At 34.0% G+C, this 25,397-nt stretch overlaps 1 protein-coding gene across 8 annotated transcripts in view; it reads right to left on the bottom strand.

Moving 5' to 3' along the window:
* TRIQK (triple QxxK/R motif containing) overlaps window positions 1–25,397 on the bottom strand; it is a 103,044-nt gene that overhangs the window by 64,078 nt on the left and 13,569 nt on the right. For 2 of the 8 annotated variants that reach the window (XM_059166043.1, XM_059166044.1), the window contains 2 exons: window positions 18,970–19,039; window positions 16,181–16,304 (listed from right to left, as the gene is read on the bottom strand). The exons of 5 other annotated variants lie outside the window; for them this stretch is intronic. In XM_059166043.1, the coding sequence (XP_059022026.1) occupies window positions 16,181–16,198 (18 nt within the window). In that variant the 5' untranslated portion in view covers window positions 16,199–16,304; window positions 18,970–19,039. The remainder of the gene's footprint in view (window positions 1–16,180; window positions 16,305–18,969; window positions 19,040–25,397) is intronic. One more of the 8 variants, XM_059166046.1, reaches the window with a different exon arrangement.

Raw genomic sequence — 25,397 nt, 5'->3', positions numbered from 1 at the left:
AACCATCTTCCTTTGGCTCAGGTCATGATCTCAGGGTCCTGGGATCAAACCCCATGTCTGGCTCCCTACTCAGTGCAGAGCCTGTTTATCCCTCTACTTCTGCCCCTCCCACTGCTCACGCTCATTCAAATAAATAAATAAAAATAAATTGAGGATAGATCATAGACCTACACAAAAGAGCTAAAACAATAAAGTTACTAGGAAAAAAGATTATCTTTATGACCTTCGTCATGTAGGCAAATATTTCTCAGAAAACACAGTATAGACTATAAAGGAAAAAAAAAGAGGATGTACTGAACTTCATCAAAATTAGTTTTTGTTCACCAAAGATACAAGGAAGAAAAAAGAAAATAAATATGTAATTTATAGACAGTTTGTAAATATTCATAATAGCTGTATCTGAAAAAAATTGCGCCCAGGATGTATAAAGAACTACTCAGTAATATACAACATACAACCCAATTTTAAAAAACAGGATGAAAGACTTGAACAGCAACTTCATCAAAGAAAATACACAGATGACAAATAAGCACATGAAAAAGCTCAATACCGTTATTAGTCAGCAAAATGCAAATTAAAATAAGAATTAAAATATCACTACACCCACTAGAATGGTTCAAATAAAGCTTTCCTATACAAAATATTGGGAGGATGTGGAGCAACTGAACTTCTAGTACATTGCTGATGGGAGTGTAAAATCACAACCACTTTGGAAAATTGGCAATTTCTTACAAAGTTAACTGCTAGCAATTCCACTCCTAGGTATTTATCTAAGAGAGATAAGTACACACACCCACAAAAAAGCTTTGTACAAGTATATTCATAGTATTTTTATTCATAATAGCCAAAAATTGGAAATAACCCTCATGTTGATCAACAGAAGAACTGATAAACTGGTTTATTCATACAGTGTAATATTACTCAGCAAAATACTACTAATAATAATACTGATAATATGCAACAATGGAGATAAATCTCAAAAACAGTGTGCTGAGGGAAAGAAGCAATGGCTCCTTTAGAACTAAATCGAGTGAGTATTTATCAGTTTTATGTGCCCTTGTAACATCATTTAACAACAGTGATACCTGCCTTTTTGTTGAAACACTCATTAAAACACTTACTTCCCATGGGTGAAGGAATATATAAGAGGTAAGAAAGCAGAGATGGAAAGCATAGACAAATTTATTACAAAATAAGTAAAGGGAAGGGGAAAGAGGATATTACTCAGAGGAAGGGAGAGGTTAAGGAAGACTTTTTTTATACTTTGGTTTTACTCATGAGGGCTTGTTTTTGAAGGCAGATGGAAACTGGAGTCTGTCCAAATAAGTGGGAGCCAATAGAAAGTGAGGAGTTGGAAAGACAGAAAAAAAAATTAAAAAATGATTTTCAAGTCAGTAGGAAGGGATAGAATTCAGTGCACACTAGAAGTAGTAATCACAGCAAACTACTTCTTTCACTTTAACACTAGAGAGGAAAAAAGGATGGGTAAGATTAATTAAGTTTTGAGGTTTGGTAGTCCAAAGAAGAAGTTCCACCTGGCAGCTCCACGTTCACTATGAAGTAGGAGGCATGATTATCTTCTAAGAGTGATATGAAAGGTAGAGACTTCGGAAATTTGAGTGCAGAGGCTTGAATTTAAACTGGGGAAAATTTATGCAGGAGCAAAATAGAAAGGGCTGTCCAAGGAAAACAGGATTAATGAGAAACACTATGAGATCGAATTAATTTGGTAACTATGAATCCATGGTAGCATTAAACTACATGGTTTCATTTGGTTTGGTTTTCCTGAGTGTTCGGCTGCTCACTTCTGGCTTTGGGAAGGGACAGATACCTCGATTAAGTAAAGTTTAGCTGCTCACTTCTGGCTTTGGGAAGGGATAGATACCTCGATTAAGTAAAGTTTAGGACTTCCCAGAGAGGCATGACAGAAGGGCAAAAAAAAGTACTCTGTAAAGTGGATAAAGTTTAAAAAGTTTAAAGTTAGGGTACTCTGTAAAGTGGATAAAGTGATGTGCCATGGCGTCTAAAGCCAGAGAAGGAAGTGAAGACAGCAGAAGGTGTAGAGTTAAGCAGAAAGTGAGCCAATTTGGGGGCTTAAAAATTTGGATGAGATCAAATAACCAGTTTGGGGAAGAAAAGAACTAGACTTTCTTTGACTGGAGAACTAAAGAGTATCGTGTGATTGATGCTGTTACTACGATGCAGCAGGTTATGATCCAGAGTGACTAAAGTAATAGGAAAACAGCACGACAGACAAGGAAATGAGGGCCACGATAATACAAACATCACACCTGTGGATAGTGAAGGCACCCGGGATGGTCGAAGGGTTTGGGCTAAGGCAGAAAGACTCTAAGTTAGGAAGATGGAGGAGTGACCTGGATATCCACACTTAACAGCAATAAGGAGATTGAGGTGACTATAGTCAAATGGAATCAACTACAAAGGAGCTGGGTTTCTTGTTTCATTTGTCTTGTTTGTTTTTATATGCTTGGAAAAGTAAATGCCCTAGGAGCAACAATAAGAAAATAAAAAGATACCAGACTTTTAATCCACAGGTATGTGGAGAATTAAAGAAAGAAGAGACTTAAGTGGAGACTTAAGAAGGCTTTATGTAAATGGTGTATTAATGTCAAGAGGTAAAAGTGATAATCAATGAAGTGCTTGAGAATGGATACGGTTCAAGAGGGATATAAAAAAAAAAAATGGAAGAAAGAGAATAGCAATAGACTGGTCCAGTAAAAGAATAAAAATAAACCACAGAAAAACATGGGCATATGTGTTCAGGGGAGAACAAAAAGTTAAATGCGTCACCTTGGACAGCAAATAAAGATAACAGAAATGCGCCATATCTTGAATTAGGTTATCTCAAAACTGCATTGAGTACTCAGGCCTCTTCAGGAGTCAGCTGCGGCCTGGGTAAAATGAGGAACTCCCACTTCCTCTGGGAAGGTTCAGCTGGCTGGATCTGAACACTTTGGAAGAAAGACCCAGGTCTGTAGAGTCTACTTAGGTACCAACTTACCAGGAGCAACTAGAGGCTCCAGGTCAGCACTTATCAAAAATGCTGTCCATCCAACACCAACATAAGGAGTTGTGTGGGATCAAAATGCAGACTCCCCCATCATAGTCCTAGTGAATCAAAAGCTCAAGGACTCAGGTCCACAAATCTCCAGGGGGTTTTGGTGTTGTTGTTTTGTTGTTGTTGTTCTTCTTCTTGGTTTTTTGGCCTTTAATGTTTAAGAATCAGTACTTTTTTTTTTTTTTTTTTTTTTTTAACCAGCTTATAGGAAATTCTGTGCACTAGCATTTGAGAAACGCTGCTGGAAGTAGATGGAAGGCCTCAGCAGGGGCTGTGAGATCCTTCAGCCTCTTTGGTGGAAGATGAATAAGGCAGTATGACAAAGCTGAAGAAGCTTTTAAAAAATCAGCTGAAACTGCAGACTTTTTCTAAATTCAACAGGAAACCATAGAGGGTATTGGGCAATCAGGTAATCAAATCAGATACTTTTTAGTATGTTTATTAAAGACTAGAAGGTTAGAAGATAATTAACAAGCTTAAAACAAATCTAGGTACTTTCCAAAGGCAATCTACTAAGAGAGCAATACTTAGTAGAAAAGAAGAGACATTTGGTGATTGACGTTTCAGAATTTGGGAAGAGCAGAAAGGGGGTATTATGAGGAAGAGGAAAAGTTGAAGATAACAGTGCTTTTAAACTAGAATTATAATTAAGATACAAAGTCCTAGGACTCATTATTCAAAGAACCCAGTCAGTAAGGTTGAGGAAAGACCAAGGAAACTGAATTTTTAACAAGCACCAACTCCCTGCCAACATTTTCAATCTCAGTAGGTACATGGACCACACTTGGCAAAATACTCAGCTAGAAGGATGGTATGTCATTAGCAAAAATAGGTAATATAAGGAGTAATAGGGAGAAATAAATAAGGGGTAAGTGATGAGGGTAAGGGAGTATTAGAAATATACATTCTAAAATGTTTATAACTGCTGTAAGAAAACAAGGCTCTTGGGGCACCTGGGTGGCTGGGTTGTTAAGCCTCTGCCTTCGGCTCAGGTCTTGATCTCGGGGTCCTGGGATGGAGCCCCATATCAGGCTCTCTGTTCAGCGGGGAACCTGCTTCTCTCTCTCTCTGCCTGCCTCTCTGCCTGCTCGTGATCTCTGTCTGTCAAATAAATAAATAACATCTTTACAAAAAAAAAAAGAAAGAAAGAAAGAAAGAAAAATAAAAAGAAAACAAGGCTCTTGTTTTTCCTGAAACCTCATAGAATTGGTTTATATAAACATAATTGTATCACTAATTCCCTGGCCTCCATCAAAAAATACTCACAAATATTTTACTTACTTTTATTTTAATGCATTTTTAATGCACAGATTGTTGTGGCATCTGGACACATGACATACTTGAAAACAACACATTAAATTTATACAGCCTAGAATAGACAAAAAGCTGCCTTGAGTGTACCATCAACAATGCTCATCACTGGGGGAAGGGGTACTACAGTAGCAGGGTCCCATGAAATTATTATTTTTAAAATTCTGAACTTTGCACAAATATCAAAGGAATAAACACTTCAAATGTGAGAAGGAGAGAATTTCTACCAAGTAAGTGACCATGTTCCTAATTGGAAAATGATCATAACTTTTACAGAGTTTAAATTCAGCAAAATGGGAAACGTACTTCAGTTAATTTTTTGCATTATATTTGCAAAAGAAGATAGGTTAGTTAAACAAGGATTGATCTACAATATAACTTTTAATGGTCAATAAAGGGTCATTAGTAATATAAATTATACTATCTTTCAAATAAAAGATTTTATATAATCGTTTCTCAGCATTTCAACTAAGATCAAGTGAAATAAAGGATTTTTATTATGTCAACTTTACTGTCAAAAATTTCTAAGGTTATAATAATATGGTATCATATAAATAGAACAGCAAACCCTGTTTTACTAATTACAAAGTGACGACAGAAGAGACACATATCCAACCATACTGAAAAAGCCAAGACATCTGCAATTCTAGTATAAAACCAGTAAGGCCCGCAGCATGTACCACTGCACGCTAAGAGCTTAATGAGTCACGAGGAATGAGAAGAAGAAAGTCTATGTTTGGCTTCAATGATCCCGAGGTAGAGAAAAGGCAGTTTCATGTCTATTTTGGCTGTTAACTAATACACCTTCAGACTGTTTCTTCTGATGAGACAAAGATTAATTGAAAATAGGATTATAGATCTAAAGGTCACAAGCCTTGATATTTCAATACTTATAATCCCTTTAAACTGGTTATTTTAAGAGAATTATATGAAACCCAAGATTGTTTCAGTTATCATACAGATAATAAAAAGTTTTATTCTGTCCAGATGGTACCAAAAACTGGTGGCTAAAGGATGAAGGAAAACAATAATTTCTAGATGCAAACATCTCAGATGGCATCTATTCTCATCTCTGTAATTCCTAAGTAGACAGATATATATCTATTTTATCATAATTTCTCAATACAAACTCCCTTTTCTTGGTTCTCAAGTGATATTAGTGAATTCTTATGATTCAGAACTTTCAATAAGTTACCAGAGACAAAGGTTTACTGACAAAAAGTATATATTTTTTTCTATTTAGCCCAAGTGTTTAAACACATTTCACTGGGAACATCCAAATAACATATCTGTGTTCAGTGTAGATGAAACGTTCTGTTACACTCTAACTCTAACAAAATCACAATAACCAAGTCTGACTTATTTGAAGTTAAAAGTTTTTATTTTTCTTAGTTTGCATGTATTTTACATCGAAGCAAACGTGAACCAAGTTCCCCAAATATGGTCATTTTAGGACAATATATAACAACTTTGGGAAGTCTACTGAAAAGCTTTTCTGAGTCTCTACATGTGCCTTGTTGATCTCTTAAATAGAACTTGAATATGTCATTCCCAATGTTACTTGACCAAATTTTCACATTTTGCATATTATCATCTCATGAAGCCTCCATTTCATGTAAAGTTTGGTGAAAGAGAGATATTATTAGAAAGCTGATTTAGAAGAATTATAAGGGAAATGAATAAGCAAGCATATGGTTCATGAATAAAAGATGTTAAGAACTGGCTAAGAGACATGCTTATCAGCTCCCCAGCTTCAGATAGGAAAGGAATATTCTGGCAACAGAGACCTAGTATAGGATGACCATATAATTCACCATCCAAGCCAGAACACCTTGAGAGTGAAAGGGTACTCTGTGACACCAGGACAGCAAGTATAAACCAGGACTGCTCTGGGCTAACTCCTGCCCCAATATACTCTTGCCCTAACTACAAAGAACACAAGTACAATTCACAACACACTGTACCTCAACTAATTTTGGTAATTCATTAGGTATTGCAGTAGAAGGAAGGAAAGGGACATCTTCTGGAAAAATCCCATTTAAGGAAACAAATTATTATTTTAGACAATACTTGCTGCAGATATGGCAATACCACAATATCAGATTATACTGTGAGACAAGCTGTCCTCATTTATGAATCTCTCTGTGACATGTGGCACTACTGAGTATTTGGCTTGAAACTAAGTTGTTGGTTTCCCAGCTAGCACTGTCCCAATTCTCCTCCATTCCATCTTGATTTTCTCTTGACCATCTTCATATGCACTCTTCCTCAGGTTGCCTGTTAAACACTGGTGCTCCCCATAGTTCATCCATTCCACATGTGCTCTCCTTGGGTACCTCATTCCTTTGAATATATGTATCAAGAACCTGGCTTCTTTGATCATACATCCAGCATTCTGAGTATGACCAATGTGAATTTCTCATTTGTCCCAACGACTGACTTGTTTTTTTCTATGTTCTATCTCATTTATTTTTTAACTAAACTGAAGGAATGTCACAGAAGCAGTGTTGTTTTCTTCTCATTGCATTATTTTCCTCAATTTGTAGTGTTAACTTTGATCACTTGATTAAGGTGATAATCTACCTGATTTCCCCACTGTGAATTTAGTTTTTTCCTCTTTGTAATTAATAAGTATTTGGTTGGGAGTACTTTGAAATTATATAAATATCCTGTTCTTCTCAAATTTGCAACTACTAGTTTAGGATTTATTGATGCTTCATGCTGAATTAATTATACTCATAGAGTTGTCAAATGATGATTTTCTAATTTCATCATTCCTTCTACATTTATTAGCTCATATTCTATGGTATTAAAAAGTATTTCCTTCTTCCTATTTATTCATTTCTGTGTTTATAGCAGTATATACTCACTTGTAAATTGCTATTTTGTTCAACAGGTCAAAATTCATATATATCACTTGTTTATTTTGATGCTCAGGTTGTCCTGGGTTTAGCCAATGAAAGGTCCTTCAAGTGGTTTATATCGTTTTGACATATTGCCATCATTTTTTAAACACCTGTTATTTTCTGGCACAAGAAAATATTCAAGGTTCATCTTATACTCTCTGTGATCCTGCCCTGGAATCTGTCATTTCTCCCATGAGCCCAGTTACCTTTCGGTGAAGAACAGTATTTAGACATCAAGATCTGGGGACAGGATATGCTCCTTGCTAACGAGTGATACCATTTCTAAGCTTGTCAGTGCACAGAGCTAGGGAACATATGTATTGGCATGAATTCAGTGCTTCCAACTTCCAACCCAATGCCGCACAATTCATTGTAGTTTTTCCCTTTCTACATTTATATTTATAACTTTCTTTTCTAACAGTAACAAACCTATCAGCATTACTATCAAGGAAATTTGTCATATTTAATTTTTTGTTTAATATTTTGTAATAAAAAGTTAATACCTAAGATTTTCAACTTGTAGATCACCTAAAAAACAATATACAAAAGCCCATTTGAACTAAATCTAATAAGTAACTAACCTATGCTAATGTAGACCAACTTGAGAGAAACAGTAATCTCAAATATCAAATCCCCCACAGATGTCAATCAATCACATTACTTTATGCCTTACAGACAAGTGTTCCACTCTATGGCAAGAAAAATGAGACTGCTCTTAAAACAACTAGGCTTATCCCTAAAGATGGCCATGGGGTCTACTTCTCATAAGCATACGTCTGCATATGGGAAAAATAGCTAGTGTAATAAAATCAAGGTTCTTTGAAGATAAGGATTAATGGAATTCTAAACAGACAACTAAAAGTGTTGTTTCAATAAGATTCACCATAAAAAAGAAATAGATTGCATATATTGAATTGCTAACATCAGATCTATAAAGATCTACATTGTGCAATTACTTGTATGTATATGGATTCATCACTTATTCTAAAATTGGAAAATGATAGTTTTCACACTTCTTTTTATTAAGTCTTTTATTTTAATTTCAGTATAGTTAACATACAGTGCTATATTACTTTAGGTGTATAATATAGTGATTCAGCAATTCCCTACAATAGTCAGTGCTCATCAAAAATGTACTTTTTAATCCCCATCACCTATTTTACCCATGCCCCTAACCACCTATCCTCCGATAACCATCAGTTTATAATTCAGAGTCTGATTTTTTGTTTCTCCCTCTCTTTTTTCCCTTTGCTCACTTGTTTAGTTGCTTAAATTCCACATATGAGTGAAATCATATGGTATTTCTTTCCCCGAATGGCTTTTCTTAGCATTATAATCTGTACTTCCATCCATATTGTTGCAAATGGCAAGATTTCTTTCCTTTTTTATGGCTGAATAATGTCCCATTTGTAATACATACCACTTCTTCTTTATCCATTCAGCTATTCATGGATATCTGGGCTGCTTCCATAATTTGGTTATTGTAAATAAAGCTACTATAAACATAGGGGTGCATACCATCCTTTGAATTAGCGTTTTTATACTTTTTTTGGTAACTATCCAGTAGTACAATCACTGAATCATAGGGTAGTTCTATTTTTAATTTTTTGAGGAATCTCCATACTGTTTTCCACAGTGGCTATACCACGTTATATTCCCACCAACAGTGCAAGAGGGTTCCTATCTCTCCCCATCCTTACCAACACTTGTTTCTTGTGTTTTTTATTTTAGCCACTCTGACAGGTGTGAGGTGATATCTCACTGTAGTACTGATTGGCATTTCTCTGATTATGAGTGATGTTAAGCATCTTTTCATATGTCCGTTGGCCATCTATATGTCTTCTTTGGAGAAATGTCTGTTTATGTCTTACTTGTTTTTTGGGTGTTGAGTTGAATAAGTTCTTTATATATTTGGATACTAACACTTTATTGGATATGTCATTGGCAAATATCTTCTCCCATTTATTAAGTTTTCTTTTAGTTTGTGGCAATTATTTTTGGCAATTATCACTTATGCTAATTATTAGTCATTTCGATGTATATTACCTATCTCAAGTAATTAGGTTTTCAAATTCAAGAAAAACATCCTGGGAAAAGCCACTTAAGAGCAAAAATATGACTTCGCTTATATGTAGAATCTTAAAAAAAAAAAAAAAAAAAAAAAAAAAAAGTACCAAAAAACTGAAAAAAAAAAAAAAAAAAAACCCAGAAACCAACTCATAGATAAAGAGAACAAACAGTTATTTGCAGAGAAAAGGGGGCACAGCCAAAATAGATAAAGGATAGATAAAGGAAATTGAGAGATACAAACATCAAATTATAAAATAATTAAGTCATGAGGAGGAAAATACAGCATAGGGAATATAGTCCATTGCATTATAATAACAGTATATGGTGACAGACAGTACCTACACTTATCATAGTGAGTACTGTATATTGCATAGAACTGCCAAATCACTATATTGTACAAGTAAAAACAATATAACATTGTATGTTAACTATATTGCAATAATAGAAAGGTTTTAAAAACTTCAAAAAAAAATTAGCTAGATTTTTCTTTCTCTCTCCTTCTCTTTGGCTAACTACTTTAGGAAAAGCAAACTGGAAAAGAAAATTCTAGTTTGGTACATGGATAGTTTCTAAGAAACATCAATGTTAGTATACCAGACCAGAACATACAAAACTTGAGTTGAGCCCAGTCTTTAAAAAAAAAAAAAAAAAAAAAAATTGCATGGCCTTGGCAAACCATGCTATTTCCCTTCTTAAATGATTCCTAAATTTCCTTCAAATTAAGACAAACTAGTGTACATGATCATATGTATCAGGTTAAGAATAATTATTTTCATGCCTAGAAACAAATCTTAGAAACAAACAAATTAGAGAAGCCCAATAATAATACTATATATTTTTAAACATATCTTTTAAAACCAATGAAAGATCTGTTCACTTAGGTAAAGTTTATCTGAGTATATAAGAGGAAATAAACATCTCAAGGCAGCCATCAGAAAGCTCTTTATGGTTATTTTGTTTCTAATAGTTTCATAATTCTGTATGACTTACTAAAAAATAGCTTTATTAGTAAATAACTGTCAAAAGTGTAAAAATAACTAGTATACATCCAATTTCATAAAAGTTGCGTTAAATGCATTCATTATTTTGATGTCTCATGTGATTATATCATTACCATTTTACTAATACAAGGATTTCTCAGACTGGTAGTTTCCAAACAGATTGTATTATTAAAACTTGTGTTTATAAACAATAATGCAAATTGCTCATTTTTAAAACCACCAAACTATACTGCCAGAGAAATACAATAAAAAGTATCGAGTTTAAAAACTGAGAAAATAGGTTAATGGGGAGAAGCACTGGGTTATTAACTAATATAATTCTGCTACATAGAAACAAGTATGCATTTTGCAAAAATGCAAAAGTCAATTTATTCTTTTTAAAAGATTTATTCTAATCTTGAGAGATTTAAAGAGAGATAGAGGAGGGGAGACAAAGGGAGAGATAGTCTTTTTTTTCTTTTTTTAAGATTTTATTTATTTATTTGACAGACAGAGATCACAGTAGGCAGAGAGGCAGGTAGAGAGAGAAGAGGAAGCAGGCTCCCTGCTGAGAAGAGAGCCCAACATGGGGCTCGATCCCAGGACCCTGGGATCATGACCTGAGCCGAAGGCAGAGGCTTTAACCTCTGAGCCACCCAGGTGCCCCGGGAGAGAGAGTCTTAAGCAGACTCCATGCTGAGCGCAGAGCACGATGTGGGGCTCAATCTCATGACAGTGAGATCATGACCTGAGCCAAAACCAAGAGCTGATGCTTAACCAACTGTACCACCCAGATACCCCTAAAAGTACATTTATATGTTTTTATAGCAATCTATTGATAAAGAAAAAATACCCCAGATATGAATCAAAACACAAATGAGAAAACCATAAATTCTACTTTGTACTGGGATCTATCTTCCATTGCTTATTCCTTAATTCCTATTCTATCAAGTACATAATACTTTTTTTTTTCTTTTAAGATTAACTTATTTATTCCAGAGTGAGAGAGAGAGAGAGAATGAGAGTGGGGGCAGAAGGAAAGAACCCCCGGGGCAGACTCCCTGCTGAATGTGGAGCCACACCACAGAGCTCTAGCCCATGACCCATGAGATCATGACCTGAACCAAAACCAAGAGCTCAAGGCTTAACTGACTGAGCTACCCAGGTGTCTCTGTATTGCCTTTTATAAAGCATTTCATTTAAAAAGATTTTAAAGTGGGATGCCTGAGTGGCTCAGTTGGTTGAGCGGCGGCCTTTGGCTCAGGTCATGATCCCAGCATCCTGGGATTGAGTCCCACATCAGGCTCCTTGCTCCACAGGGAGCCTACTTCTCCCTCTGCCACTCTGTCTGCCTGTGCTCTCTCTCTCTCTCTCTCTCTTACAAATAAATAAATAAAATCTTTAAAAAAAAAAAAAAGATGTTAAAGTACTGCTTGATAGTTGACCTAAGAGCATTCAGTTTCACAAAAGAGAAATAATTAAAGAAAAGCTATCAAAGTGAAAATATGGAAGATAGATATTTGGAATGGTTAAAAAGCAATAAAAGACTTTACATTCCAGCAATGTTATAGATTATTGAGATTAAAACATTTATAGGGTTCTGAGAGTCAATTATCATATGGTTTCACTCACTTGTGGTGCATAAGGAATAACATGGAAGACATTGGGAGATAGAGAGAAGTGAGTTGGGGGAAATTGGAAGGGGAGAAAGCCATGAGAGACTGTGGACTCTGAGAAACAAACTGGGGGTTTTGGAGGAGACCGGGGCTGGGAGGGTGGGTGAGACTGGTAGTAGGTATTATGGAGGGCATGCATTGCATGGAGCACTGGGTGTGGTGCATAAACAATGAATTCTGGAACACTGAAAAGAAAAAATAAAATTAAAATAAAATAAAAACATTCATAGGGTTTTGTTTACATGAGTCTTTATGAAAACTGAACATCTAACACTCTTGTGCTATGTTGCTTTATATATTATTATTTATAATTTATGTATTATACATCAATGAAAGGTTACAAAACATATAGGATTCAGCTAACATAATACTTAAGAAGAAAGAAATTTAAATAAACAAGAAACTGAAAAAAGAGAACTAAAAAGAAAATACTAGGGGAAAAAAAGAGTAAAAAAGTCTCCCAAATTACAAGTGATAAAATAAGCTAAAAGCAATAAACAATGAAACAAAGACACAAAAAAGATGAGATGATCCACCTAGACAAAAGTTTTTGAAAAATAAAAACATGAAACAAACTCTTGTGATAGAACAAGAAAAAAGATACAAAAGTATTAGAAATATATAAGGAAACATGGCTAAACATTCAGCAACTATTACTATTAATTAAGAAGAAGATACGGTAAAAAAAATTCTTGTAAATAAAATTAAAAATTAAGATAAAATATCACTAATACCAGTTCAAGAAGGTAAAGGTAGCATAAATTGAATAGAATAAAAGTCATTTAAAGGAATCAATCAGTGTTTAAAATCTACCCTTAAAAATTAAAAGATATACACATAAAACAAAAGCAACAAGACTAGATAGGGGTTTTTTTGTTTGTATTTTTGTTTTTCTTTAAAGATTTTATTTATTTATTTGACAGACAGAGATCACAAGTAGGCAGAGAGGCAGGCAGAGAGAAAGGGGGAAGCAGGTGGAGAGCTGGATTCGTGTCTGGATCTTAGGACCTGAGATCATGAGATCTGAGATCATGACCTGATCTAAAGGCAGAAGCTTAATTAACCTACTGAGCCACCTAGGTGCCCCTAGATAGTTTTAAAGGTAAATTCTATTAACCATTCAAGAGACAGATAATCCATATAAACAAGCTGTTTTATAGAATGATAAGCTATTTTGAAAGATACAAATAGATACAACACTGCTCAACTCATTTCATGAGGCTAACAAATCCTTACAATGACACCAAGGCAAGGACATTATGAGAACGAGAAATCATAGGTCACACTGACTTATAAAAAGAGAGATAAAATCCTAAGTATAATATTGGAAAATAAATACAATATGTGTATATAATCATATAACAATGTTTACCACAATAGAGCTGGGCTAATAGCAAAAATTGAAAGTTTAACACTAGATAATACATTAGTAATATTCTCCATGTTAACTGATTTCAGCTGAAAAAAATTGGAAGTCCTCAACAGATACATGAAAAAAGTTATAATCAATATCCATTGATTCTTAAAGAGTGAGACAAAGAAGAAAAGAAGGGAAGGAGGAGAGAAAAGAGACAAAGCAGAAGGAGGGAAATAGCAATAGAAAAGAACCTTCTTACATTGCTGATGGTAGCAAACAGAAAAAGAAAATTATCCTTAATTGTGAAAAATCATGAACAAGACAATCACTATAATCAGAAATCCAGGTAATATAGAGAGACAAGGGGAGACAGGACATAGGAATTGAAAGAAAAAAAAAGTTATGAGTATGATTCACAAATAATATAACACAACAAATTATTAGAATCAGTATAAGATTTTTTCATAAGAGCTCAGCAAAGTTACAATTTATAAAAACTATATACAAAAATCATAAATTACTGTAGCAATAAAAATTTTTAAACACCTATAAATACCATGAATACATAAAAATATATGCAACTTCTTACAGAACTTTTTTAAGAGAATAGATTATTACAATAAAATAAGAGCAGTAGTTAATGGGCATTTTGGGGAGAGCTACAGAATATCCAATAAAATCCAAAATATGTATGTGTCAGAAACATCAGTTTCACTGTTAGTTATATGAACTAGTGAAACATCCTCTATGTAAACAAAACACTCAAAAAGCTATTTAACGATAGCAAAAATTTTAAAAACTTGGAAAAAAAGTCCAAAGTTCTGTATGTACATCATAATTCATTCATCAGTGAAATATAATGAGGTTAAAATGTGTAGGCAATGAAGGACACTTGGATGGTTGGATGGTTCAGTGTGTTGAGGCCCCCCTTCTTGGTTTTGGCTCAGGTTGTGGGATCTATCCCACTTGGGGCTCTGCATTCACTACAGGGTCTGCTTGGGATTCTTTCTCCCTACCTCTCCTTCCCTCTCTGCTCTCCCCACTTCCCATTCAATCTCTCTTTCTCTCTAAAATAAATAAATAAACAAAATATTTTTAAAAAATCTGTGGACAGAGATAAATTTACATAAGGTTTTAAAACATTCAAGGGGCGCCCAGGTGGCTCAGTCAGTTAAGGATCTGCTTCAGCTCAGGTCATGATCTCAGCATCCTTGGATCAAACCCCAAGTAGGGCTCCCTGCTCAGTGGGTAGTCTACTTCTCCCTCTCCCACTGCCCCACCCCCCTGCTCATGCTCTCCCTCTCTCTCTCTCAAATAGATTAAAAAAAAAAAATTCAAATTAATAGCTGATACTACTTAAGGAAAATATACAATATATATATTTTTTCATGTTTCTTAATAATAAACATCAAAATATCAAATTCTTTGGTTATCTGGTGGAAACAAGAAAGACATACAACTGAGAATGCTTGCACAGAGGTATTTAATTGGATCGATCTGTGCATAGCATACAGTTGGGTCTTGCTTTTTTACCCAGTCTGAAAATATTTGGCTTAAACAGAGTGTTAAGGGGGGACCTGGGTGGCACAGTAGGTTAAGCAACTGAGTGGTTTGGCTCAGCTCATTATCTCAGGGTCATGAACTTGAGTCCCGCATCAAGCTCCCCACTTGGCACAGAGTTTGTTTGAGTTTCTCTCTCCCTCTGCCCCTTTCCCCTCTCAAATAAATAAATAAAACATTTTATTTATTCATAAATATATATATATATATATATATATATATATATATATATATATAAATGGAGTGTGAGAATCACTTTATTTAATGGAATTGTTTGTGTTTATATCTACTATCATGAAATTTATGTTCTATTCTTTTCCTTGTTCTTTACTTTCTGCTTTGCAATTAATTGAACATATTTTAGTATTCTATTCTATCTTCCCTTTTAATTTGTAGTTATTCCTTCTTGTTTCATATTTTTAGTGGTCACTCTAGAATTTATAATGTCCATATATTTCTTGTCACAGTCTATCTTCAAATAATCTGCTACTACTACAGTAAGCTTCCATTTTCCTTCCCCAATCCTTTGGGACATTATTATGTCACATGTTACATCTACATGTATAATAAATAAGCCATAGCCAATATATTTGCTTTAAACAAATATATTTTTCAAAGTTTTAAAAATGAGAAAAATGTTTTTCATATTTATCAACATATTTCCTATTTCCAGTTCTTTTTATTCATTCATAGTTTGATGTTTAATTTTCCTTTTTTCTGAAGAACTTCCTTTAACAATTCTTGCAGTGTAAGTTTTTGGCAACAAATTCTCTCAGCTGGTTTTTTAGATACATAAGTATTTGTTTTGTCTTTCATGTTTAAAGAATATTTTTGCTGGGTATAGAATTTTTTTTCAGTACTTGAAATATGTCACTCCTTTGTCTTCTAGTTGGCATAGTATTGAAGAACATTCTTTAAATTAATTTTTTTCTTTACTTCATATAAATCCCCTGCTGTGACTATTTTGGATTTCTTTTATCCCTGTTTTCAACAATTTAATTTTGATGTGCTTAGGTTTCTGTTTATGTTTTATCCTAGTAGGGGGTCTTTGGACAGTTCAACTAGCCTTTTCAGAGAACCTGGGTTCCACCCTACCCTGATCTTGCTAACAATGACAATAAGAAAATATTTTTGTAATATTTGTAATATAATTCTAATCTGAATTCTGCTGTAACTGTGAAATATAGACAACTAGCTTTTGTCTACACTAGTAAAGAATACTGACCTGGTTGAATACTCACATTTGAAAAGCAACACATCCATATGATCAATGTTCTTCAGTACAACTCTAAGACTCAATTAACAAAGGTATCCAACAGAATGATAGCTATTGTTTCTTATATTAATTTTGATTGAGTTATTTCCCTGTCAGTAAAAAAAATGCAAATTTTGAAGAGACTCTAAGAACCAAGGAGAATACATTACCTAAAGATTAAATTTGATAAACATTCAATGAGTTCAAACTGTGGCTTAGGTTCTATCAAAGGCACCTTTACATGATAAAGAATTGTTAAAGATGTTATCCAGATGCAATTGCTATAAATCATCCTTAGACCCAACTTCCATACTTCTCCATATTCACTGCCTACTATAGCCTCAGTCCTTGCTCAATGGTCAACACCAGCCAATACCTTCAACTCATCTTCTAATACCACTTTCTGTTTTGAGTTCCTCAAAGTGTAAGGGTAAATTACAGCTTCCACTACTACCTCCTCTGTCACGGACATACATAATCCTACACCCACAGGAAGCCTGGCTCCTCCCAACACTTCCAAGAGTCTAATGAAGCCACAGAGTACACATTGTGAGATTTGACTTCCCCAACAATGATCTGAAAAGTACAAGGACAATAACATACCACGAGATGAGCTTTGACCAATGGGAAACAAAAGATAGGAAGATGCAGGTAGATAAATTTCTTTCTTTCTCAGTTCAGATATATTGACCTTTGAACAACATGGGTTAGGGATGCCAACCCACAGTCAAAAATCCATGTATAACTTTTAATTCCCCCAAAACTTAACTACTAAAAGTTAACAGTTGAATGGAAGCCTTGCCAATAAAATAAACAGGATAAACAGTCAATTACCACAATTTTCTATGTTATATGTGTTATATACTGTATTCTTACCATAAAGCTACAAAAAATACTATATTTATTGAAAAAAAATCCACATATTTTAAATACACAGTTCAAACCCATGTTGTTCAAGAGTTAGCTGTAATTGGTTCTGTACAGCATGTCTGGAGATTTCCCACTTGACTAAAAAAAAGTCTATGTTTTCTAATGCAGCTGTGGCCAGCCCAGTAACCACCTTGTATTTGTCTTTCTTTATATGACTTTTGGTTTGTTTGTTTTTTTATCCCCCTAGTATTGTACCCAAACTTAACCTGTACATCTAAATCTGATGACCTTATAATTCATTATTATATTCCTGTCACATCAATTCCTATATATATTACAGCTTTTTGCGATTAACTGGGATACTGTGTGATTTCTTAAAAACAGTTGTGAATGTCAAACAGAGACCCAGAATAACTTTGCCTAGAAATACACAAGCTGCTTTTCAAAAATAGGAACCTCAGTGTGTGGATTCCCTATGTCTATCCTGTTCTAAAGGCAGATAAGAAAAAACTATGATAGGGGCACCTGGGTGGCTCAGTGGGTTAAAGCCTCTGCCTTTGGCTCAGGTCATGATCCTGGGGTCCTGGGATCGAACCTGGTGGTGTCAGGATCTCTGCTCAAGAGGGGGCCTGCTTCCCTTCCTCTCTCTCAGTCTACCTCTCCACCTACTTGTGATCTCTATCTGTCAAATAAATAAATAAAATCTTAAAAAAAAAAAAAAACTATGATAATAGTTGCAGAGATGTAGGAAGCGGTATGTCAAATGTAAATACAAAAATGTTAAGTGGGTATAGCAAGAAAGACCTCATATTAGCTACAAAAATAATGAGGTGATCTTGAGAACAGAATAAATCAAAGTTTGAGTATGGGCAGAACCTGTGAATATGATGAAATATAACTTCTATGATTATGTTAAATTAAATACCAAAAGAAGTTTCACAGATTTAATTAATGTCTATATCAGCTGACTTTAAAATAGGGATATTTTCAAACTGGGACTCATCTAATAATAAGAGCACTTTAAATCTTGGTTTAGAGGTCAGACAAGTTAGAAAGTTTCAAACTAAAAGGGATTTGATGCCTGAGAAATTCTCCACGGCTGGATAGGGCCATGTGGCAAGACATATGAGTGGCTTAAAGGAGCTAAGAGGAAAGGAGGATTTCAATCCTACAACCACAAAACCTAGATTCAGACAACAACATATCTGATATTTTTTTAAAGATTTTATTTATTTATTTGACAGAGAGAGATCACAGTAGGCAGAGAGGCAAGCAGAGAGAGAGGAAGGGAAGCAGGCCCTCTGCTGAGCAGAGAGCCTGATGCAGGAACGCGATCCTAGGACCCTGAGATCATGACCTGAGCTGAAGGCAGCAGCTTAACCCACTGAGCCACCCAGGCGCCCAACATATCTGATTTTAAACGAAGATTCTTCCACAGAGCCTTGAACACCCTGGTATTATTTCAGGTTTGTAAGACCCTGAGCAGAGAACCCAGCCAGACCACACTGGACTTCTGACCTGCAAAACTGGGAGCTAATAAATGGTTGTTGCTTTAAGTCACCAAGTTCATGGTAATTGGCTATGTAGCAATAGAAAATTAATTAATATATACCTGGAAATGGGTCATCTGATATCTAATTATTGAATCAGTTAAACATAGCTATGCAGGCTATTACTAGCAATTATTTTTAAAGACAAAGAATGTTAAATCCTTTCTTAAACTATATTCTTATTAGTAAGTTAAAATGTCACTATTTTAACATATGTCTTAGAGGCTTCTATTTTAGAATCAATTTTTATTATCCTATAAGATGGCATTAGTAGTCCGCAAGTTTTCTCTCTTTCTCACTGGCTAATTTTCAACAGTGTTGATAAAATCCTCCTTCAGGTAAGTTAACATTTTACCTCTGAATCAGGTCCTCTAGAAGATATTTCCAAAAGAGAATGATTATTGTCAGTAATTTGCTATTTGCCCCTGTGAACAAATAGAATAATGATCACTGATGTTCATAATAAAAGGCCACAAGCACAGGAAATACATAAATGTTTACTGATTAAAAATTCAATTATTTTAATATAGTTTATAAATATATTTTATTTCATTTTCTTTTATACTCCATTACATCTACCTTTAAATTACTAAACACCATGTCATATAATAAGTGTCAGCCATGTCATATAATAAAAAAGTTCATTTTATTTCTGCCCCAGATCTTTGTATCTGAACTTATATGTCTTCAGGTAAGTAAGGTATTGATAGAAAAAAATATCTTTTCATCTTTATTATTTTTAAATAATTTGAAAAACATACTTTGGATCTCTTGGCTAAAGAAATAGAAAATGAATATAGATGACCCCAGTCACATGGTTCTTAAATGCTCACTCATATAGGTATCCATTGGGAACATGCAGAAATTACAAGAAAACAGGGAACAGTAATGTGCATGATTTTTACTTGCATAGCTTCATACCTTCTATAGAATCACTTGCTTTGTTACATGGTGAGAAGACAGAGCAACAGAATGCTAGCACCTTTCATTAAGTGCTTCATGTTGATTTGGTTCTTAATTTTGAGAATTGCATTTAAATTTTTACTAGACCTACCTTAGGCAAACACTCAAGCAAGGAAAGAATGACATTTGTGTGATGAACATGAAAAGCATTCCTTATAAAAAGATAGAGAGAAGCGATAACCAACAAAGAATTCCCATATCCTCCACTTTACACTTTGAACGCTGAGTATCAGTACAAAGACTAAGGGAATGATAAAAGATGTGTAATAAACTGAACGGATAAAATCAATTAAAGGTATTCATGTTCTATGTAATTAAAGAGAGAGAGAGTGATAATTTTGTGAATTAAAGATTGAAGTTTAAAGGGTTTACTCAGAAAAACAGATAATCTCTGGAAATAAACTATACTAATAATGGTTTATGTCAAAGATTTAGCAATATGCTAGTCTTCATGATGTTAAAATAGTTTAATTGTAAGTGCTGAAAGACAGGAAATAAAAATTTTTTTAAAGATTTACTTTATTACTTTATTTATTTATTTGAGAGAGCGAGAACCAGCCAAGGGTGGGAGGTGGAGGAGAAGAGGGAGATGGACAAGCAGACTGCATGCTGAGCACAAAGCCTGGTACAGGGCTCTATCCTGCCATCCTGAGATCATGAGCTGAGCCCAAATCAAGAGTCCAGTGCTTAACCAACTGAGCCACCCAGGTGCTCCAAACAATAAAAACTTTTAAGTAAAAGTGTTGGTTTCAATTATTAAGAAGAAAAAATATACAAGTCTGACAATCATAATTTGCATAAAATTTCATATTCAAGAAGATAAATAGTGGGGTTTGCTTTAATTTGACAAGCAGGATGTATAAATTATCTCTACATAAATCAGTAATCACATTTATTCACAGTAAATCAATGTATTTACTACAAAAACACCCTTCTTTATGAAAAAACGTTTATGTGTGGGTGCATATACAGAACAAATATGTACAAAGACTTTATGTGTGTACAAGCATAGATATTCATTCTAGTATTATCATGCACCTAAATAGCTCCATGTATTAGGTTTAAGTATAAAATAAAATTAATTTTCAATTATATTATTTTTAAAAACCTTACTAAACTACATCCACAGAAATGTCCAGCAGCTTCTTTTAAAAACAGAAGCAAAGTGGTGATTCACAGACCTGTACCCCTGGGGATAAAAATATATGTTTATAAAAAATAAAAAAAAATTAAAAACAGAAGCAAAGAACAGAAAATTAAAAATAAAAATATATGTCTGATATTAAATAACATAACTATTAAAACAAAACAAAACAAAAAACCCTTAATTTCCCAGTGAAAAAGATGCTCTGGGCAGAAAGAAAATGACTAAAATGCCAAAATACAAAGTTAGAAAATGGTTTGTTTAATAAAATGGGCTAACTCTTAATAAAAATCTACTATACTTCCTAGAATACTTTGATGATATGAAAACGATGAGTAAATTATTTTTCAAGTGTGATGTATCTAGGAAAAAGATCAGTGAAACAAAAAGAGTAATATCATCACAGCATACAAACAGAAAATTCACATATAGAAGGAAAAAATCACAGTTTACATTGCATTCATGTTTAAAATCAAACATCACTTTTTCACATTCTGAAGATCCCCCCCAAAAATATGGAAAGAAAAACAAGCCAGGGCTTTAATATAATATTTTTTTCCAACCTGGAACAGCTGCAAAAAACAAATCTTGCTGGAGATAAGCTTGGTTATAAATATCAACATTCCCTTTAAATAAGGGAGTCCAGTTTTCATACCATCTGCCTCTTTCTAAAAGGGAAAAAAATATGAAAATCATAAACTAGGACATCCTCTTTCAAATAAGGCATTTAAAAATGAATGTAGTAAAAAGGCTATGAACTCTTCTGAGCCCCCGCCTTTAAACTTGCCCTGTTTAGCTCAGATCAGAAAACGGGATTTCATGAAAGTAAGCAACTCTTAATCAATGAATAAAGTATCTAAAGCAATTAATAAAGAAATAAATGTTCTCAAACTTTTTCACATTTATTGCCCATAATCATAATTTCTGATAGGATCATATTTCTCCTTAATGCATCATACTCCTTACTGTTCATTTTTTTAACTACCCTTGTCACTTTTGTTACCTCTACTTCTTTCCAAAACCTTTTTACAGCCTGTGCCAAAGACTTTCGTTATCTCTTCTATACAAAAATCTAGTTACTAACAGAACTGGACTTTTCTTTTAATACAGATTCTATCCTCTGCAAAAATCTTTCCAATGTCTTTCTCAACACTGTGGTCTTATACGCAAGTTTGGATTTTATCTTAAAACCGTCTTTCTTCTTTTGCCCTTAATTATTTTTCATTCTTTGTTAATGACCTTGTGACTGAACGTTTTAATTTTTCACTGTACCACATCATTACTACTTCAATAATGAAGTCCATAAACCGTATCCATTATTTAACTCCTTAAAGCATTCATAAGAGAGAATTAATGAAAGATGGCCTACCAAATCAAGCAGTGCAGAGTGGTCTACTGGTGATGAATACATAAAGGAAGATCCTGTATAGCAATACTAAGATCACTTAAGAGAAAGTAGAAGAAACCCAAGACAGAGAGAAATAGCGTCCTCTATTTTAACAATATATGTAAACATTTAGTCAATTTCTGGAATTACAGTGGTAGGATTCTGAAAAGCTACTATGACAAAAGCACCTAGGAAGCCCTGACATAATTCATTCCCATATTTATTCTCTCCCTTCCTCTTTTTCTCATACACATATAAAGACACACTGATATAGCTGAACAAAAAGAGCAAAATTGAATCTTCAATCATAAGCATTTCCTGTTATTTTAAGGTACTAAGACTACACTTAACTGTGTCCTTCATAGGAAAAATATGTCCAAAGACTTTTTTTAATTCACTTTCATTCCATTTTAGCCATAGACCACCCAAATCTTTAATTACACAAAACAAAGTTCTTTTACAAATGACAAATGACAATTAATTGCTTTCTTGGAATGCTGCATCTTCAGTGTATAAGAAGGGAGGAGAGGAAGAGATGTCTTCAAAATAATGGTCAATAATATTTAATCTCAAATTAATTATTTAAAATAAATAACCATTTTATATCAATATTTCACCCTTTTCATGATTTGATATAGGCACTACAAATGATGTAAACAATTAGATTATCAGTGTTGCAAAAGAAAAGTTGTTTTACTTTACTACCAACTATTTAAAAATATTAAAAAGAATTTTTCACATTAAATGTAGTCTATTGTTTATTTTCTGAATTCTATCCACTAGAACATAGTACCACAAGAGTAGGGATCTTTGTTTTTATATATTAAGAATCCAAAACAATTAGAAAACGGTGGCACACATGTTTTTGAGCAAACATTTTTCAGAAGACAGTTACATTAAGTTAAATCACCCATATTTTATGGTTCATTATCATAAACAATTAAAAATGCTTTGAGTTTTAAAATATTACTATAAATTCTCTCCTATAGGAATATGAGACTGATAAAAGGTGGGTTAACTCTTCTCTATTTTAATCCACTTCCTTTCTGGTTCTATCACTTTTTAATTGTTTACCAAGCTAAACTCATTTGCCATCTTTAAATGGGCACAGTAAGAATACCTATCCTATACTGCTATTGTGAGCACTAAATTAAATAGCTAAATATAAGTACTTAACATGGTGCTTCTCACATAGTAAGTGTTCATTAAGTATTATTAGTATCATTACATCATGCTGGTTTAATCGGTTACTCATTGCTGAGGGGCCACACAAGTCCAAATGGCTTTTATAAACAAACAAACAAACAAAAACAATCTGAACTCGATGACCTCATATTCATTTAAAAAGTAAATGAACTCCTTTATAGTTAAGGTTCTTAGAGTATAAGAATGGTCTCAGAATATACTATTAACTTAATTACATATAAATTGTATACTTTTCTGTATTAACTTAATTACATAAATTGTATATTTTTCTGCTACTATTTGGTCTCCTAACTATCTTCTACTATCAGCTAAGTGGCCTCAACAAAAGTATCTTAGGATTTACTTTTAAGATGCCAAATTACATATGCGCTTTTTTTTTTAAGATTTTATTTATCTATTTGACAGAGAGAGATCACAAGTAGGCAGAGAGGCAGGCAGAGAGAGAGGAGGAAGCAGGCTCCCCGCTTGAGCAGAGAGCCTGATGCGGGGCTCGATCCCAGGACCCCGGGATCATGACCTGAGCCGAAGGCAGAGGCTTTAACCCACTGAGCCACCCAGATGCCCCTTACTGTTAGCAAGTATTGGAAATTCTGGAGTAAGATAGTATCACTTTCATGCTTACAGTATAAGTACTCAAAAATACTTTGGAAAATGGCAGGCTTCTAAACAAACAAACAAACAAACAAACTAATAGGCTTAAACACTAGTCCCCAGTTTTAAAACTAAAAACTGTTAGTTAGATCTAATCTTTGTAAAGAGTTCCTAATTATCCTCCAATCTAAGAAAAAAATCTTTTCAGGTCAACATTCCCATCAATTCTTTGTTATTCTCTCCTCAGGAGTTGTACTAAGTTGTACAAGTTTACATATATAAAAGTTATATATCTAAAAAAAATTTTATATATCTATATCCATATGTATCTGTATTCCCACCACATGCATAGAGCAGGTCAGTATGGTTCTCTAGGGAAATAGTATGATATTAAATAAAACTGATTCTTTCATCAAGGTCTCAAAACTTCAATTTGCAATAATAAATAGCATCCTAAATATTCTCTTTTTTTTTTTTTGGAAGATTTATTTACCTATTCATTTGACACACACACAGAGAGAGAGAGAGAGAGAGAGAGAGAGAGAAAGCGCACAAGCAGGAGTAGAGGCACAGGGAGAAGGGGAAGCAGGCTTCCAGCCAAGCAGGGAGCCCACTCTGGGGCTCGATCCCAGGATCCCAAGATCATGACCCAAGCCAAAGTCAGATGCTCAACTGACTGGGAGTCACCCAGGTGTCCCAGCATCCCAAATATGTTAACCATGGTCCTAATATACATGGGAAACAAAAAACATGATTTTAGAATATCCTTTAAATCATAGAACATTCCAAGCAATGTCTTCTAAAACCTTTAAGAAAAATATCACAAGTATTCCAATCATTTCTCGGTCTTCTTTAAAAAATTAAACTTCACTGTCACATTTACTACTTTATTTGAAAGCATATCATAAAAGAATGATTTTATAAAAGCACTGGATAACTACCTCATTAGTTTTAGAAATTTGTATTCCTTCTGTTATGAAATAATTGGGTCCTTGTTATCACATTAACCAAAATTTGGGGGCTGGCACTAGATTGTATCTCTTGAGTCCCTCTAATGGAAGCTGCATACACAAAAGCCTTTTCAAGTGTATATTTTTAAATTATTACTGAATTCTAAACAATTTAAAGAAAAAGCAACCGAGCTTCCCAAAGCAATTTCCATAGTAAAGTGTATAATCTGATTTTTAACAAATGCATAACACTTCCCAGCAACATCTCTGCCCCAAGTTGGCTGTATGTTCCATTTGACTCAGTAGCCATTACAATTTGTAGGGCTCTCCTGAAGTCTTCTTCCCACCTTCATTCTATTCAAGGCACATGAGCTAGTTTCCCAAGTCACAAAGAATATATAGATCACTAGGTAAGAATTGCTCACTTGCTAGCTTATTCTAACTTACTCTCTCACACACGTTAAACACACATAAATCCACACATACACTGTTCATGCCATTACCTCTACTATAATCTCACTGGACGAAGTGTCCTGTCTTCC

Source organism: Mustela lutreola, chromosome 3 (assembly GCF_030435805.1).
Source record: "Mustela lutreola isolate mMusLut2 chromosome 3, mMusLut2.pri, whole genome shotgun sequence".
Taxonomy (NCBI): Eukaryota; Metazoa; Chordata; class Mammalia; order Carnivora; family Mustelidae; genus Mustela; species Mustela lutreola.
This window is presented reverse-complemented; position numbering and strand designations above follow the sequence as displayed.